The 17,904-nt window shown below is 41.4% G+C and overlaps 1 protein-coding gene across 1 annotated transcript in view; it reads left to right on the forward strand.

The window, feature by feature from the left end:
• Positions 1-17,904, forward strand: part of crppa (CDP-L-ribitol pyrophosphorylase A) — a 249,821-nt gene that overhangs the window by 94,427 nt on the left and 137,490 nt on the right. The window contains exons 7-8 of the mRNA XM_043689823.1: positions 2,324-2,413; positions 15,060-15,155. Coding sequence (XP_043545758.1) covers positions 2,324-2,413; positions 15,060-15,155 — 186 coding nt within the window. The remainder of the gene's footprint in view (positions 1-2,323; positions 2,414-15,059; positions 15,156-17,904) is intronic.

A 17,904-nucleotide genomic window follows, 5' to 3' on the forward strand; every position in this document is an offset into this window, starting at 1 on the left:
GATGTAGCGGAGGAAAAGGTGGGGGGTAGTGCCAGTGTAGCTGCGGAAGATGGACTGTTCCACATATCCTACAAAGAGGCAGGCATAGCTGGGGCCCATGCGGGTGCCCATGGTTACTCCTTTGGTTTGGAGGAAGTGGGAGGATTGGAAAGAGAAGTTGTTCAGGGTGAGGACCAGTTCAGTCAGTTGAAGAAGGGTGTCAGCGGAAGGGTACTGGTTGGTACGGCGGGAAAGGAAGAAGCGGAGGGCTTTGAGACTTCATGCTGGGGGATGGAGGTGTACAGGGACTGGATGTCCATGGTGAAGATAAAGCGTTGGGGACCGGGGAAGCGAAAATCATGGAGGATTGTGGAGGATTGCCAAGGTATACCATGGTATATAGATATATTGGAGATTAGGGCAGAAAAGTGGCAGATGGAATTTAATCTGGATGAATGCGATGCATTTTGGAAGATCTAATGCAGGAGGCAAGTATACAACAAATGGCCAAACCTTTAGAAACATTAACATTCAGAGAGAATGTACAGGTCCACAGTTCCCTGAAATTAGCAACACATGTAAATAAGATGATGTATGGCATGCTTGTCTTCATTGGTCAGGGCAGAGAGGATAAAAATGAGCGAGTCATGTTGCATCTATATAGAGCTTTAGTTAGTCGACATTTGGAATATTGCACACTATTCTGGTCACCACACTACTGAGAAGGATGTAGAGGCTTTGGAGAGTGTTCAGAAATGGTTTACTCGCATGTTTCCTGGTTTGAAGGGTATTAGCTTCGAGGAGAGATTGGATAAACTTGGTTTGTTTCACTTGAACGTAAGAGGATGAGGGGTGACCTGATAGGTATTTTCAAAATTATGAGAGGCACGTGGATAGTTGGAGTTTTTTTTCCCAGTATAGGAATGTCCTTTCCGAAGGGACATAGGTTGAAAGTAAAGGGAGAAAATTTTAAAGGAGATGAGAGGCAAGACTTTTTACACACGTTGGTGGGTGCTTGGGATGCACTGCCAAAGGAGGTAGTGTGAGCAGATACAGTAATAACATTTCAGAGGAATCTTGACAGATGCATGAATAGGCAGGGAATGCAGGGATATGGACTGCATAGAGACAAAAGGTTTTTACTTTAGAAAGGCATCATGTGTCGGAGCAGGCTTGGTGGGCTGAAAGACCTGTTCCTGTGCTGCTTTGTTCTTTGTTCAATGGGATAAGACTCTTAAGGCAGTGTTTCCATTGTATACCAAGATACTGGAAACTGTGTAAAACCTCTTGTGCTGTGTGTTTGATGATGTGGAATTAATAATTTAAAATGTAAACTATAATTGTAACCACAATAAAGGCTTCGACCTAGACTGGTGATGGTAGCACGGGAGAATCCTTTAGGGCTGGTGGTGTTCAGCATAACCTCTGAAGGAGAGTCTGGTGGTCAGGTGGTAAGCGATGTGGAGCAGATTGTGAAAATATGTCGTAGATGTCACCCTGTCAGCAGCTCCAATGCAATATAACTAAAGCAAAGCATAATTACTGGCTGGGCCATGGGAGGATCTGAAAGTGTAGCACATTGCTTAGGGTGGTTTTTACAATCCAGTGAATTGCGAATGAGCTTGGAGGCACATGATGAACAGTGCGTCACCTTCCACCCACCCCAGAGGTGGGGATAGCAATCAGGCAGTCCACCATCCCGTGGGCCTTTTGAGGCCCTTCAGTAACCCAGGTTGGTATTTTACATAAGATAGCAGAGGACCCAAGTCAGGTGGGTGGTCGGCAGCTTTAGATGCATCGGCTGGAGTTGGGCATTTGCGGAAAACCTCTCCCGTGGGTCCACCGGCTCGCTGGAAGCTTGTCCTCCATCCTATATCTCTGCTATGCTTTTTTGAATTCAGACACCCGAATCCCATCAGCTCCCTTGCTGAGACATCCCCGAGCCTGGGCTTACCGAATCTCCCTGGCAATGCTTTGGCAGTGTAGGAGTATCTGATTAATCTAAATAATTTAGTGCTCCCAGCCTCCTTCATCTGGAAATCTTTATGACTGAGATTTTGGACAGAAGGTCAGACACTTATGATGAATTTTTCAAAATATGCCTTTTTTACGGCAAAAATATGGCCAAATGTTCCCAAAAAATGTAAGTTTACTTTCATAAAGTTTGTCACTAGATTGTTGCAGAATCTTTATGCAATCAACTACATTTTGTTCTGCATTCAGTGTACTGTTCTTCAAATATTACTATTTTACTTCTAATCAATATCCTGAGCTGACAGATTATGCTACCATTTGATATTTTTAGTGTCTCGCAGTTTAATGATTTCTATTTCCTTGCCAACAGGTTGATGTTTTGAACTGGTCAGAGAATAAAGAGAGTCGCTGTATTCAGACCATTTCCTCAGGCCAGTACTATAATTTTGTTTGCATAAATGTGAGTGAGAAATATATTTTTCAAATGTTTAAATTGGATTTTGCTTCCACATCAAACTGGTGGTGGATAATTGTGACAGGGTCAAGTAACAGCATTAATTTAAGGTGGTTGGAGAAAGAACTAACAGTGACATGAGGAAAATAATTTATTTTGCAGGACATGGTTATGATCTAGAACATGCTACCAGGGACTCTACATCCTCAGGAGGCGAAGGAAACTCAGCATGTCCAAAAACACACTTATAAATTTTCATAGATGCACCATGAAAAACATTCTATCCAGATGCATCACAGTGTGGTGTGGCAACTGCTCTTCCCGAGACTGAAATAAACTACAGAGAATCATGAACACAGCCCAGTCCATTACGCAAACCAGCCTTTCATCCATTGACTCCATCTATACTTCCTGCTGCACCAGGATGAAACCAACATAATTAAAGACCCCTCCCACACCAGTTATAATCTCTTTCTCACATTCTTCCATCAGGCAGAAGAAGTAAAATTTGAATACACATACAAACTGATTCAAGAACAGCTTCTTCCTTACTGTTATCAAACTTTTGAATAGATCTCTTTAATGTTCATGTTAATCTCTCTGCATCTTTTCAGCAACTGTAACACTGTATCCTGCACTCTGTTCTGTTAGCATGATGCACTTGTATAGAACAATCTGCAAGGTGTTAATTGGGTAAGAGTCCAAATAAATTAGCTTCCCGCGACATAACATTTGGTTCCCATCTCCAGGTTATTGATCTGTATTGTGAACAGTTGGGAGACCAAGTATAGATGCTTGTGGTATCCCACTAATTGTAGCCTGTCAATACAAGAATGACCCATTTATTCCTAATCTCTGTTTTCTATCTTTTAGCCAATCATTAATCCATGCTAGAACATTACTTCCCATCCTCGTGTGTTAAGCTTTCTAACCAGTCTCCTTGTGAAAATCTAAGTGTACCATGACCATCTTCTGCAGCTACACTGGCACCACCCCCACTTTTTCCTCCGCTACATCGATGACTGTATCGGCGCTACCTCGTGCTCCCATGAGGAGGTTGAACAGTTCATTCATTTTACGAACACCTTCCACCCCAACCTCAAATTTACCTGGACCGTCTCAGACTCCTCTCTCCCCTTCCTCGACCTCTCCATTTCTATCTTGGGCGACCAACTCAACATGGACATTTGCTATAAACAGACTGCCTCCCACAGCTACCTAGATTACACCTCCTCCCACCCTGCCCCCTGTAAAAATGTCATCCCATATTCCCAATTCCTTCGTCTCCGCCGCATCTGCTCCCAGGAGGACCAATTCCAATACCGAACAACCCAGATGGCCTCCTTCTTCAAAGACCGCAATTTCCCCTCAGACGTGGTTGATGATGCTCTCAACCACATCTCATCCACATCCCGCTCCTCCGCCCTTAAACTCTGCTGCTCCAACCGCCACCAGGACAGAACCCCACTGGTCCTCACCTACCACCCCACCAACCTCCAGATACGTCGTATCATCCTTCGTCATTTCCGCCACCTCCAAACAGACCCCACCACCAGGGATATATTTCCCTCCCCTCCCCTATCAGTGTTCTGGAAAGACCACTCCCTCCGTGACTCCCTCGTCAGGTCCACATCCCCTACCAACCCAACCTCCACTCCCGGCACCTTCCCCTGCAACCGCAAGAAATGCAAAACTTGCACCCACACCTCCCCCCTCACTTCCCTCCAAGGCCCCAAGGAATCCTTCCGTATCCGTCCGAAATTCACCTGCACCTCCACACACATCATTTACCTCCTCCCTACCTTTTATCTTAGGCTGCTTGGCACACCTTCCTCATTCCTGAAGAAGGGCTTATGTCTGAAACGTCAATTCTTCTGCTCCTTGGATGCTGCCTGATCTGCTGCGCTTTTCCAGCAACACATTTTTCAGCTCTGATCTCCAGCATCTGCTGTCTTCAATTTCTCCCATGACCATCAGCTCTTCTTTAACAATTTTGTTAGGAACATCTTCAAAGATCTCCAAGAATTTTGTCAAACAAGAGTTTCCATTTTCAAATCCATGCTATATCCAATCACATTATTGTCCAAATGTCCAATTATTTCAACTTTTATAATAGATTCTATCATTTTCTCCACTCCTGATGTGAGGCCAGCAGGTGTGTAGTTCCCTGTTTTCTCTCCCATTCCCTCCTTGATTCCTGCAGATCAAATGTGAAAGGTGGTGCATGTGCCAACAACTTACAAGGCAAACACAGTTAATGTGCATGAAGAGCTGAGGGATATGTGAAAGGGAAAGATGAGTTATGTCAAATGAGCTGAGGGTGGACTTCAGGCAATCAGGGTGTTTCCTCACAGTCAATCTAGGGGTCGGGCCATTTTTAGTCCTGGTGATTGGTGAGGTAGTTGGTGCAACACAGACCTGGGAATTGGCACAATTCAATCAGAGAATTAGACCAGGTCAGCCTGAGAAGTTGAGCAAAATCAGTCCAGGCCTTGCTGATCGCTCAGTTAGGGCTGCTTTGCAATTCAGTCCAAGGGTTGGGCCGTGGTCATCCAGGAGGGTGGATTACACACATCCAGGGGGTATTTTAGGGTAAGTTCATGGTGTCCTCAAGTCTGTTACAGCTTTAATCTGAAATTGGCCTGATTGTAGTCACTAGCTGAGGGATTGGTCTCAGTCATGGAGGCTATTGATGATGTGAAGATTGGAGATGGCAGAGTGGGACCTGGTAGATTGGAAGAGGGGACTCGAAGGTCTTGAAGTCGATTCAAGGCACACCATATTCACTCTGGTTTCAATATGGGGAGGATAAAAGACTAACAAATGCATCAGAATCTCAGTAGTCATGGGCTCTGGATTTAAACAGGGACATTAATCGTAACATAAAGAGCCTAAAACAAAAATGGGAAAGGGTGAATGGTCATTGGGATCCACTAGGGAAGTGGAAGAATGGAGGTGGGGATGTTGTGCGTTACAAGCAAAGCCTGCAAGTCATTGTAGCAAAAGCAAATTCTAAAGCTCATCACATTGATCCAAAAATCAATTGCACTATTGGAATTTATTATCGATAAAGTGGCCCCCACACTTTGGTCAGGACCATTGTAGAACAGATAGCAGGCTTCTTGAAGATAAATTAATGGAGCAGTTGAGTGGTATGATGCAGTAAACCCACTGACCGGGTGCCCTGCATCATCCTTGTGGTGCATTCTCCACAACCTCAGGGACTGAAAGGTGGATGTATTAACTGAGGAAGAGTGCAGAAGAGACAAGAAACTTCTGGGAAGGGGAAGGGTGTGGTGTTGGCCCTGAGATGGACCAGGATGTCATCAAAGAAAGGAAGATGGGCAATGGTTAACTAAGTCAGGGAGGTCAACAAAATATGTTTCCAGGATGAAGAAATTTTGTTGAAATTGTTTCTGTGCTTATTAACATTACATTTGTGCAGTTTGCTCTGAGTCTTCTACTTGCTTTTTGCCACATTCCTCATGGATTTGATTAAGCTATGCAAAAAAAACATTATTTTTTTTTCCCTTCTACGCATAGCTCTGATATTCTCCTCTTAGTGAGACCTAAAGTATGTTTCTCAACCTAGATTAATGCTAAAGGAATGTTTTTACAATGAGCACTGACACTGTCTCCATCTCCTGGATTGTGGCACCAAAGTGAACAGACATATGTGTCCCATCAGGGAGCCCACACTGTAGTGAAAAAGACTGAGTTGACCGATATCCTAAGACTGTTCCTTATGCACCCTACATCCTTACAATCCTGTCAATGCTGCAGAATACAATGAACTTTCAGTTGACCTTTGAAATGCCTGAACATCCTCACTGATGTTCAGTGTACTCGAGGTTGCAAAATATAGTTCTTGCACTGGATCTTCTGCTGAGTGCCAGAAATGTCTGCAGAAGAGAAGCTAAAGAATTACTTGGTGAAGGTAGAGAGTATCTTATGCAGGGCAAAGTGTTTATCTCTCTGCTCATCTGAGAAGAGCAGGCCACACTGTTTCTTTCTGGTTTGCCAGCCCTTGTGTGTCTTCCCATCACCACAGGTATTGTCCCGGTTTTCCCTGACCATTTCCACAGTGGTGGCGAGGATCTGATATCCAGCACTTCTGTCCTGTCTGGCTTGGCCTTTTCAGCAAAGGGATATACCAGCTTCTCCTGCAATGAGATGCAGAGAAGGATTGAATGCGAGGGGAATGGGTGAAGGAGCAGTTTACGAGCATTCATCACTTATGCAACGTAGTGAACTGTCCCCAGTAAGTGAGTAGAAAGCACATTAGACAGGAGGGCTTGGTAATTTGAAAGCATGAGGTGTGAGTCATTGTGAGCAGGTGGTCTGAATCTTGTTGGCCATGATCGTTTGTGTGATGCCTCTGCCTTGGCAGAGTGAGACAGAGTGATGCTTTTGTGAGTGTGTAGTAGCAGAGAGAAATGGCACCAGTTAACCTTGTGGAGAGGAGAAAATCATTCCTTACCGTGGGCACTGCTTGCCATCCCTGGCGATGTGCAGATCAGGTTGGATGTGTCTGACAAGAGACTCTCATGGTAACAAGATGGACCTTCTCTTGATGACTTAGTCCAGCAGCATTAGCAAAGCTGGGAGCCATCTTAGACTTGCTGGCAGGCATTTCTGAGCTTTTATGCAGGGTTGGTCGTGGTGCGTGTAGCACGATAGGCTCTTGGGAAGTTCCTGATGTGCAGTGAATGAAATAGTGTCCAACTAACCATCCAATGTCTTGCCAAAACCTTCAACCTCAGAACATCCATACAGTAGTGAGAACTTCCAGTTCAATCGCTACATGTGATTTACTTACAAAATGAGCCGAGAAGCATGTGATTGTGTGAGATGACCCATGCCAGGCACTGGCAGGTAGAATGCCATCTGAGATGCTGACCACCATACCTTAACTCCAAAAACTGAAGTTCCTGGTCATAGATTCAATCCAAGTAGAAGGTCTCCACTCATAAAAAGATCAAGAACAAGAGGGCACAGAATTAAAGAAATTTGCAAAAGTAACAAATGCGATGTTGGGAGAAAGAAAAAGCATTTCACGCATTGAGTAATTAGAGTCTGAAATGCACTGCATGGATGTGTGATAGAAGTGGGTTCAATCAAGGCATTTAAGAGGCCATTGAGTGAGGGTTTCCATTCAAGGTAACAGGGAGAAGGCAGGAGAATGGCACAAAGTCATGCTCATTTAGAGAGTAGACATGATGGTGTGAGTGGCCTCCTCCTGCACCACAGCCATTCAGTGACTCTGTAAATATTAGCTTCAAGACTGTCTCTGTTTATACTAATTATACACTACGAGACAGATTCCTACCAGGAACATTTGATACGATTAATTGTTCAGCCTATGCAGTTTGGCATTGTGAAGAAGGGTTTGATATGAAGTATCAAACAGTTGTCTGAGGGGCTTCTGGCTAAGTTGTCTCAAAATTAGCGAAGTTCTGGGAAACACGGTTAGTAAATTCGCGGATGACACCAAAATTGGTGGTGCAGTGGACAGCAAAAAGAGTTATCGAAAAGTACAGTGGGATCTTGATCAATTAGGCCAGTGGGCTGAGGAGTGGCAGATGGAGATTAATTTGGGTAAATAGTAAATATAAGATGTTGCATTTCGTGAGGCAAACCAGGGCAAGACCTCTGCAGCCAATGATAGGGCCCTGGGGAGTGTTGTTGAACAGAGAGACCTAGGGGTTCAAGTACTGAGTTCTTTGTAAGTTGTGTCACAGACAGGGTGGTACAGAAGGTGTTTAGCACATTTACATTCATTGCTCAGCCCATTGAATCCAGGAGTTGGGATGTCTTATTGTGGTTGTGCAGGATGTTGCTGAGGTCTCTTTTGGAGTACTGTATACACTACTGGTCGCTCTAGTAAAGGAACGATATTATTAAAATGGAGAGAGTGCAAAAAAGATTTACAAGGTTGTTGCTGAGACTGGAGGGTTTTGGGTTATAAAATTGGGCTTGATAGGGTGGGACATTTTCATTGGAGCGTAGGAGATTGAGTGGTGACCTGATAGAGGTTTATAAAATCATGAGGGGCAGAGATAAGATGAGTATTTTCCCAAGGGTGGGGGAGCTCAAAACTAGAGGGCATATTTTTAAGGTGAGACGAGAGAAATTTAAAATGGATTTGAGGGACAATGTTTTCACACACAGGGTGGTTTGTATGCGAAAAATGAACTGTCAGAGGCAGTGGTAGATGCAGGCACAGTTGCGACATTTAAGGGATATTTGGACAAGTCCATGAAAAGGAAAGATTTCGATAGATATGGGCCAAACACAGGCAAATGGGGCTAGTTTAGTTTGGAAAACTTGGATGGCTTGGACAAGTTGGACTGAAGGGTCTGTTTCCATGCTGGATATTTATGAAGCTCATTGGGATATTCTCAATTAAGAGAAAGTGAGGACTGCAGATGCTGGAGATCAGATGGAGGAAGAGAGCTTCTTCAAGGAAGGCACCTTTGTAAGAGGATTCGCAGTAGGTTAAAATCTTCTAGGAGAAAGTGAGGAATGCGGATGCTGGAGATCAGAGAGGATTCGCAGTAGGTTAAAATCCTGAAGAAGGGCTCATGCCCGAAACGTCGATTCTCCTGCTCCTTGGATGCTGCCTGACCTGCTGCGCTTTTCCAGCAACACATTTTCAGCTCTGATATTCTCAATTAAGAGCAAGTTCCTGGTGTCATTATATTGTCATAAAAGTGCCTAATAACATCCTTCCTTCCTTTTGTACTCTTTTCAGAAATTTATAGTAGGAATGTGTTAATTAAGAAGTGTGACTTACCTTGACAACAGGAAGTCAAGTGTGCAGGTGGAAAGTACATGCAGGTGTGAGACATATAAATAGAGCTTGTAAAAGCTTTGAGGTATGTTCCTCAGCAATTCAGATATTATTGTTTGTATATCACACTAACAAATCAAAGCTGAACAGTCTTCAGTTTTGACAAAGGGATACATAAAAGACCAGTCAATCCCTACTGGCCATCTTGACCCAGCAAAGAGTCAAGCATCTGCCAATCTTGAGAAACTTAAGCAGTGACATGACTTGATCTTTAACCGCCCTCCAAGAATTGCTGGTTTAGGTCATCTTCCTGTAGGAAGTAGTTGACCACTTATCTGAGGGCCAGTCTAAATTAACAATTAACTATCACAATTGTTTTACAAAGTCTGGAATGCCCCCAGAGCTCTGCCACATATTATTAACTAGTACATTCTAAACAATAACACATGTAGAAATGTGCTGTAAGGTGCTAACACGGTTTGCAATTCAAATACCACTGATAAATTACTGCTTCTTTGAAATTTCAATGTATAATGTTCATAGTAAAATCATGAATGTGTTTGTATGAAGTTTTTAGTTCAACTGTTTTAATGACGTTGCTAAATCATTTAAAGAAGTAGGCAACTATTAAATTGTGAAAAAAGAGTATTTTGCTATCATTAAGTCATTTGTTATAATTACACTAGTGTGATTTCAAACTTGTGGTTTGCAATCGATTTTTTACTGTCTTGTAATATAGGCATGACATTTTTTTACTTTATGTACAGTGACACCAATTTGTTTTTAATTTAAAATATCCCAAGGTCCTTTGCAGAAGCATAAGGAAAACAAATGGTAAGCCAGAGCTAGAGGTTAGGAATGGTGGCTGAATGCGTTGGCAAATAAGTAGCTTTTCAGGTGAGCTTTGAAGGAATAGAAGAAAGTGAAGAGGGAGAGGTTTTTTAAGAAGAATATCTGGAGTGTGAGGCCTTTGTATTGATTATAACAATGGTTATAAAAGATGGGGCTGAGAGAGATGGGAGGTCAGAAAGGTGTGAGAAGGATAGTGTAAGATGCAGATAAGAAGTAATAATGTGGGTGTAGTGATTGGAACCAGATGGAACTCATTGATTATGAGATCATTGATTGGGGTTGTTAACCTGGACTAATTAAGGAACCCTGGCTGTCCAATATAAAGAAGGGGTACACAGCACTGCCCTTTTAAAAAAATAAAGAAGGGGTTCAGAATCTCCTAACTGACGCCAAACTGGCTGGCCATAACCAGCATACTGTGCGCACATAGATAAAGGGTGACTCGATGACGCCTTTGTGCATTATATCAGTGGCTTAGGATCGGAGAAAACTACCAAGATAGGAAGAGATTAAGTCAAAAAGGAATATAGGCTTAAGGATGAGAATTTTAAATGTGGGTGTAGGAGTGAGAGCTAATATAGGCCAATAAAGACACAGATGATAAATAAGCACTGCTTAGTGCTGGGTCAATGTATGTGGTGTAAGATTTATGAAAGTTGTGAGGTGAACCAGGAAAATATTGAAAACAATTGTGCCCAGAGTTAGTAAAGCCATATATTAAAAAAAAGAGTTTCAACCTGACCTGGGATTCTTAAAAACGTATGCAATGTTACAGAGCTAGACATGGTGTGGAGGTGCCAGTGTTGGACTGGGGTAAACAAAGTCAGAAATCACACAACACCAGGTTATAGTCCAAAGGTTTATTTGAAATCACAAGCTTTCGGAGCATAGCCCTTTCCTCAGGTGAAGTGAGAGAGTGACAGAACACAGAATTTATAGGCAGAAGATCATACAGACGGTGTGAGTGGAGCGTCGAATAATAAGTCTCTGCAGGTGACCAAAGTTGTTACACGGTGTAAGTAAAGAATCAATAGCTGAATAAAGACCGAAGGGATGACCTATAATCCAATTAAAAGAGGCAGAGAGATAATTACAAAAAATTAAGGGTGGTTCTGGAGACAAACCAAATGACGGGAATAAACATAGAACTCAACCAAATGCTGTTGGAAAAGCCCAGAAGATCCGGCAACATCTGTGAAGAAAAACCAGAGCAAGGGTCACCGGCCTCACTGAGGCCCCCCCGCCTCCCCAGCAACCCCTGCCCTTGCTCCTGATTTATAGCATCTGCAGTTCTTTCAGTTTTTTATTTGACTGGGATAACCTGATAAGTGTAAGAGTCCCACACCAAGGTTCTAACCAAAGTAATAAGTATCCAAACTGTATAAACTAATGAAGGTAGAGAGATCATAACCATTTATCAAGGTTATGGTGTCAAAACAGGACAGTAAGAAAGATTTTACAAATGCAGAAGAGTATGGTGTAGTCACATGACATAGACGGCATGAACTCAAGATCAAGATTGAGGCCGTCTTCATCAGTACAGAACTTAGCTATCAGTTACTGCTCGGTGACTCTGTGGCGTTGTATATCTCAAAGGCTGCCTTGGAGGAAGTTGAATGTCCTTGACCTCTGAAGTGTTCCCTGACTGGGAGGGAACATTCCTGTCTGGCGATTGTTGCGCAGTGTCCCTTCATCCATTGTCATAGCGTCTGCATGGTCCCACACAACAAGCATACCTGTAAAATCTTCCTCACTGACCCATTTTGACGCCATCACCTTGACAAATTGTACCACAAGGATCAGTGCTGGTATTCTTGCTGTCTGTTATGTACCTTAACAATTTGAATGTGAATGTAGAAGGTGTTATTAATGAGTTTGCAAGTGATCTGAAAATTGGTGGTGGTGATGATAATGTAGAGGATGGTCTCAGGATACAGTCTGATATTGACCAACTGATAAATGGGCAGAAAAATTGTAGATGAAATTTAATCCTTGTAAGTAAGAAATTATGCCTTTTTGGGAGGTCTAAAAAGGGAAGGATGTACACAATGAATGGTAGGTTCCGAGGGAGAACTGAGGAACAATGAGATCTTGATGAACAAGTCAATAGATCCCTGAAGGTGTCAAAACAAGCAGACAGAATGGGGAAGAAGGCATATGGGATGCTTGCCTTCATTAGCTGGGCATAGAATATAGGAGCAAGGGAGTCTTGTGACAACTTATAAAGAGCTAGTTGGGCCACAAATAGAATTCTGTGAGCAGGTCTGGCCACCACATTATTGGAAGACATGATTGAACTGGAGAGGGTGCAGAAGAGATCACCAGGATGATGCCTGGGATGAAAAGTCTCAGTTGTGAGGAGAGACTGGATTTGTTTTCCTTGGAGCAGAGAAAGATGAGGGGGGATCTGATTGAGGTATACAAAATTATGATAAGCATAGACATGGTGGGCTGAAGGGCCTGTTTCTATTCTGTATGATGCTATGACTCTACTTGCTTAGAGATAAGAATAAATGCAAAAACACTTCCCTGTGTTGTAAAGAAAATGATCATTGGGATCTCACATTGTCTTCTTACCAATGTCTATAGGGAAACATCAACACATAATACTCAGAAATGAAATGTAGTGTTTGAATTTTCATTGTGGAAGTGAGTACTGGGATTTAGGGGACTATCCTGACATTGAGACTCCTCCAACTAACCTGCACTGCCTACTGATACTGTTTTCATGGTGGGGACTGGAGTGGGCCTGGCACCAGCTGTGCCAACAAAAGAGGTGAAATCAGCAGTGGCAACAGTGCTGTAAAAGAGCTGCACTCACATCTCCTGACAGAACTCCTTTCTTAGAGGAGGACTATTTAAGCTTGCTTGTCTGGACTGATGCCCCAATGTTGGCGGATTTGTCCCCAAGGATATTCAAGAAACATGGAGCTCTCTCGCTCTCACTCTCCTTGCCCCACACAAAGCCAGGATATTTCCTGAAGCTTTTCTGGTTAAGGTAATGCAAATGTATCCTGACTTGCACAGCTATCAGGACTTATTCGGACTATATTACTGACTACAGCACCTGGATTGATTCACACAGGCTTCTGATAGCCTCCTGCATCCTCATTGATGCAACCATCATCCCTCACTATTTGTGATAATATTGGGATTGCAATCCAGTTGGGAATATTCAGCTCTCTAGAAAGTCTGCAGCCATTATCTGAAATATTTGTGAATAGGATTATATGTCTACCTACCCATAATTCTCACTGCTGACTTTAACGGTGACAAAAATGATTAGTTTTTCTGACCAGCTCATATTGAAGCAGAGTGGGATTGTTACAGCTAGCAAGTGGCTTTAGAAATGATTCCACATCAGATAGATTGAATCCAGCATGTTTTGAATTAGTGACTCCTATTATAAAATGTTACAGTGCCAAAGGAGGATATTTGGCTTATTATGCTTATCATGGAAATCTGAAAAAGCTAACCACTTAGTTCTGTACCTGTACTCCATTGTTATGGCCTTTGAAGTCTTCTCAATTATTTTTCATTGGTATTGATTACTGTTCCTGGCTTGGCATTTTATACATTAACATGTCCTCTGTATTTTAAAAAAGATCCTAACCTCTGTTTTCAATTGTTTGAATGGTTTATTTTTTGGTTACTAATTTGTTGACCAGTGGAAATTTTTTTTTGTTTCTTTGCTTTCTGAAAGGTCTTCTGAACTTGTCTGTCAGGAATTTAGTACTTTTGGTTTCTAAAAAAAAACATTGCTAGCCTTAGTTTGAATGTTGTCCACATCTTAAAATCTGGGCTGGCTTTGTATTAGCCAGGAGCACAGATTCAGCTCCATGATCATTATCGAGCAGGATATTGATGTCCCTGAAGCAGTGCTTCAAATATTTCAGTTAATTAGCTAGGTTCTTGCCATATATAGGAATACGATTCGCAGCTTCCAGAAACAAGAGACATACAAAGGCTGAACACAAACGGGCAATATTTATTTGGTATAAACTATGTATATATACAAATGCTGAATATAAACTTTATATCTCCCCCTGCTAACACAGGACTTCATGAGTATCTTATCCCATTCCACTAATGTGACCTGGCATCATCATGACCTAGCACCTTAATGCAAATACGCAGTAATTGTTGTCACAGTGTTGGTACAATTAACCCTCTACCATGTCCCATGTGCCCAATCTTACAATTCCAAAGTTAATACACGTTTCTGGATAATTTTGTCATGTGAAGCCCTAAGCCAAAGCTGACGGAGAAGAGTTATTACTCATTTAATTAAAACTAGTAAACTCCCGATCCCAAAATAGGATCCCAGTCAACCTCAAGGTAAATATTGAAGCTGAACTTGAAGCAGTCACATTGCACACATATGTTTTTTCTGTCTGAGAATAGTGCCTAATCTGTTAATATATGTAGCTTACAGTATCTGCAAGTGTGCCACACTGTGAGTCCAACTGACAATCCAAAGATGTTTGTGAGCATAATTTTTCATACTCTCGGGATTATTGAGCAAATGTTGTCCCATTGCTGATCTCATCTAATGTTGACTGTTACTAGTTTTGTGCTCTGTAATGTTTTAATAAAAAAAATTTAGACATCGATCCTGAAAAATTAATATAGATGACACACTGAGCCCTGCTGATTTTAGTTAACTGAGAATACAATTTCAGCAAAGTATAGTCCGTTTTTCTCATGCTTGTTATGCGGAACATAATGGGGAAGAAATCTAATTGTGCAACTATTTTGTGCTACATAGTAGATTTATATAAAGTCACTGAGGCAGGCTGCACTGTGGGGTGTTACCTGCATTGTCCACATAAAGCCTCCAATTAGATCACTGTGAACACCACACAGGCTGTGGAAGTTAGTGTTCGAGCTATGTCCTACTATGTGAGTTGGTGTGCATCCCCTGAATACCTTATTTGCCTCCTGTTTTGCATATTTCTGTTGACATGTTTGCCTTCACTTCACTGAATTGTTTTTTGTCTTGATCAGGTCAACAATTTTGAATTATCTCAGGAAATTGTGAAACTGCTGGAGTTGATTGAAAATAGAAAACTTTCAGCCCTGTATCCTGTAGTTCTGACTGTGGTATGTATATAAAAGATCACATATTGTTTTCCCGTTGAAACTTGCCTGAATTATTTACCTCTAATCCATAGTATTCACTGCTCAAGAAGTTTAAAAGAACACAGTAATAGGCCAGGGATGTTAAAAATTGCATTCTCTAACATTTTGCACAAGAAATTTGGATCAATGGACTTAACTGAAGCCTTCTTGAGCGTGTGCATTGTATTGCCAAATGTTTCTGCAGCCCATGTGATATACCACTTTTGAGATGCACATTAATTGAGGCATCCTCTCATTTCATTGGAAGCAATTGAATTTCACTAAATTTGATGTCTCCTAGCTTTAATAAGTGATGTAAATTCTCCAGTTCTAAATGTGGACCACATAATCCATTCAATGAAGTCACTCGTGACACACACAAAATCAGCAACACACAAGTGTGTTAGAGAAATTTAACCAGAAATTGTTATACCACATACTGTGGTTTCAAAGGGGGCCCAATAAACTAACACAAGTGCCCTTGAAGTCACCACTCGAAGTGTTCAGGCGCTACTCCTGAAAACCTAACCACAATGTGCACCACATCCAGATAGCTGAAAAGCATCTCCACTGCAAGCTCCTGTTCACTATTCTACCAGTGGTCAGTGTTCTTGAGAAGGGCAAATAATATAATGCAAGGATACTCTGAAACTCTCCTTGAACCAGGCAGCATTGACATTAATGACTGGGAGGAACTTGCTACAAAACATTCAAAATGGTGATATCTTGTCCATCAACTGCATTTTGCTTGGAGCCGAAACAACTTAATGATGAGACAGAAAAGGTGGGCATCCGGCACTGTGGCTTCTACTAACTGGGTGTCCTTTCCAAGTGCCTAAAGACCTGCCTGTACAGTCACATGCAGATTCATGGCAGAAACCAGCAACAGTGAGTGGATAAAAAGTGAGAGAACTGCAGATGCTGTAAATCAGAAACAAATACAGAAGTTGCTGGAAAAGCTCAGCAGGTCTGGCAGCATCTGTGGAGAGAAATCAGAGTTAGTGTTTCGGGTTGAGTGACCCTTTCTCAGAACAGTAAGTGGACGTCATTTTCAACTTGAGGGACAGTTGGTGATGCCTATACACTAGCACGATATCATCAGGAGCTTTATGATGTTATATGACACTGTGACTAAAATAACTACTTGTGAATTCAGATATCATGTTTATAGAGGCTCGAAGAGTAATAAATTATTATTTTCACTTTGTTGCGTGTGAATGTTTATAGCTTGTAGCTGGGATTTAGACTGGGGAAAGGGCCTGGTTTTCTGTTAGGTTTGAATGCATGAAATCTTAATCTTTACTGAAAGCTATTCAGAGGGTGTTTATTTGATACCTCTGCACTGCAAGAGGAATGAAATCAAGTTCTAATAATATTCATAAAGTTCCAAGTTAATAACGTGATTGAATGGAAAGAGTACTACAAATATGTTCTTACTACAAGAAAGTGAAAAATTTCATTAAGACTTTACAGATACTGAGCATGTTGACTGAGCCATTGAACTGGATTTATGAAAAGCTGTATTTAAGAGCATCACCCACACTTGTTTGCTAGCATTCCTATTTATGTACTTAAATTCTCAAACTTACAGAAGCCATTTGATGCACACTGAGTCATACTTTTTGTAAAATTTAACCAGCAATCCACCATATTAAAAAAACATCCATAAACTGTCAAATAGATTGCTCATAATAAAAAATGGATTAAATGATCGGTAACATGAAGTTTAAATTTGCTCCAGTAACATAGAATGTTGATGGTGAGAATTTACATTGTGTACCATATTAACAGCTGGCTAAGGAAGTGGTGGCTCATGGAATAATAAACTGGCTGACAAACAGAAAATAGTTATTTTCCAGATGGGCACACAGCAGAATTCCTCCAGAGTCAGTTTATATTGTGCTATCAACCCTCTGTATCTGTACATGGATATCTATATGTATAAATTATATATATGTGTGTTATCCCCTTTTCAAAGATTGCCTTTTATGAGCTTTAATTTTCTTATTAGAGTTTTTCTAAACCAAAGTTCTTAGCCTCATTACCAGCAGAATGGTTACTTCATTGTGTCTGATTTCCTATCCATTATTCTTTTCTGCAGTTAACTTTGTTACATTTTATTTTAGAATTTCTCTTCCTTTACGATGCTAAACCAATCTTTTAGAAGTTGTTTCAACATGTAGGCATACTTCCCATAAAAGCTTGTTTCAACTTTTGTTAGTTTAATAACTGACTATTATTGTTTGACTGAAGCATGACCTCTAGATGCCTTTCTTCTTTACAATCATCATGGAACCTCTAAGGACAATAACATAAATTCTTCTCAATAAGTAGAAAATTGGAATAGATTCTTCAACGCACCTTTGGATGTTTAACCTATCTATTGTCATTCAGTAGGAGTGAAATGCATTCTGTATTATCACTTCACTGTTAAATATGCACTAGCGCCTATACACACAGTCCCAAATCTCTTTATGTTCAAATCTCCGAGTAGCTGCTGCTACCAATTCAGTGGAGCCAGCAGCAGAGCTGGCTCTTCTCAGTTCCTGAACTTCAATAACTGTGTTAAATGTTGACACAGAGGCATAGGGCATGAAGGATGTCAGGTCAATAATACTGCTCAGTCATTAGAATGATTGAAATGGTAAAATAAATAGTCTGGAAACTGTTGGATTGCAGCAAAGGTGTTAACAGACATATATATGTATGTATATGTATATATATATTGTTT

This window comes from Chiloscyllium plagiosum, chromosome 5 (assembly GCF_004010195.1).
Source record: "Chiloscyllium plagiosum isolate BGI_BamShark_2017 chromosome 5, ASM401019v2, whole genome shotgun sequence".
In the NCBI taxonomy this organism is placed as follows: domain Eukaryota; kingdom Metazoa; phylum Chordata; class Chondrichthyes; order Orectolobiformes; family Hemiscylliidae; genus Chiloscyllium; species Chiloscyllium plagiosum.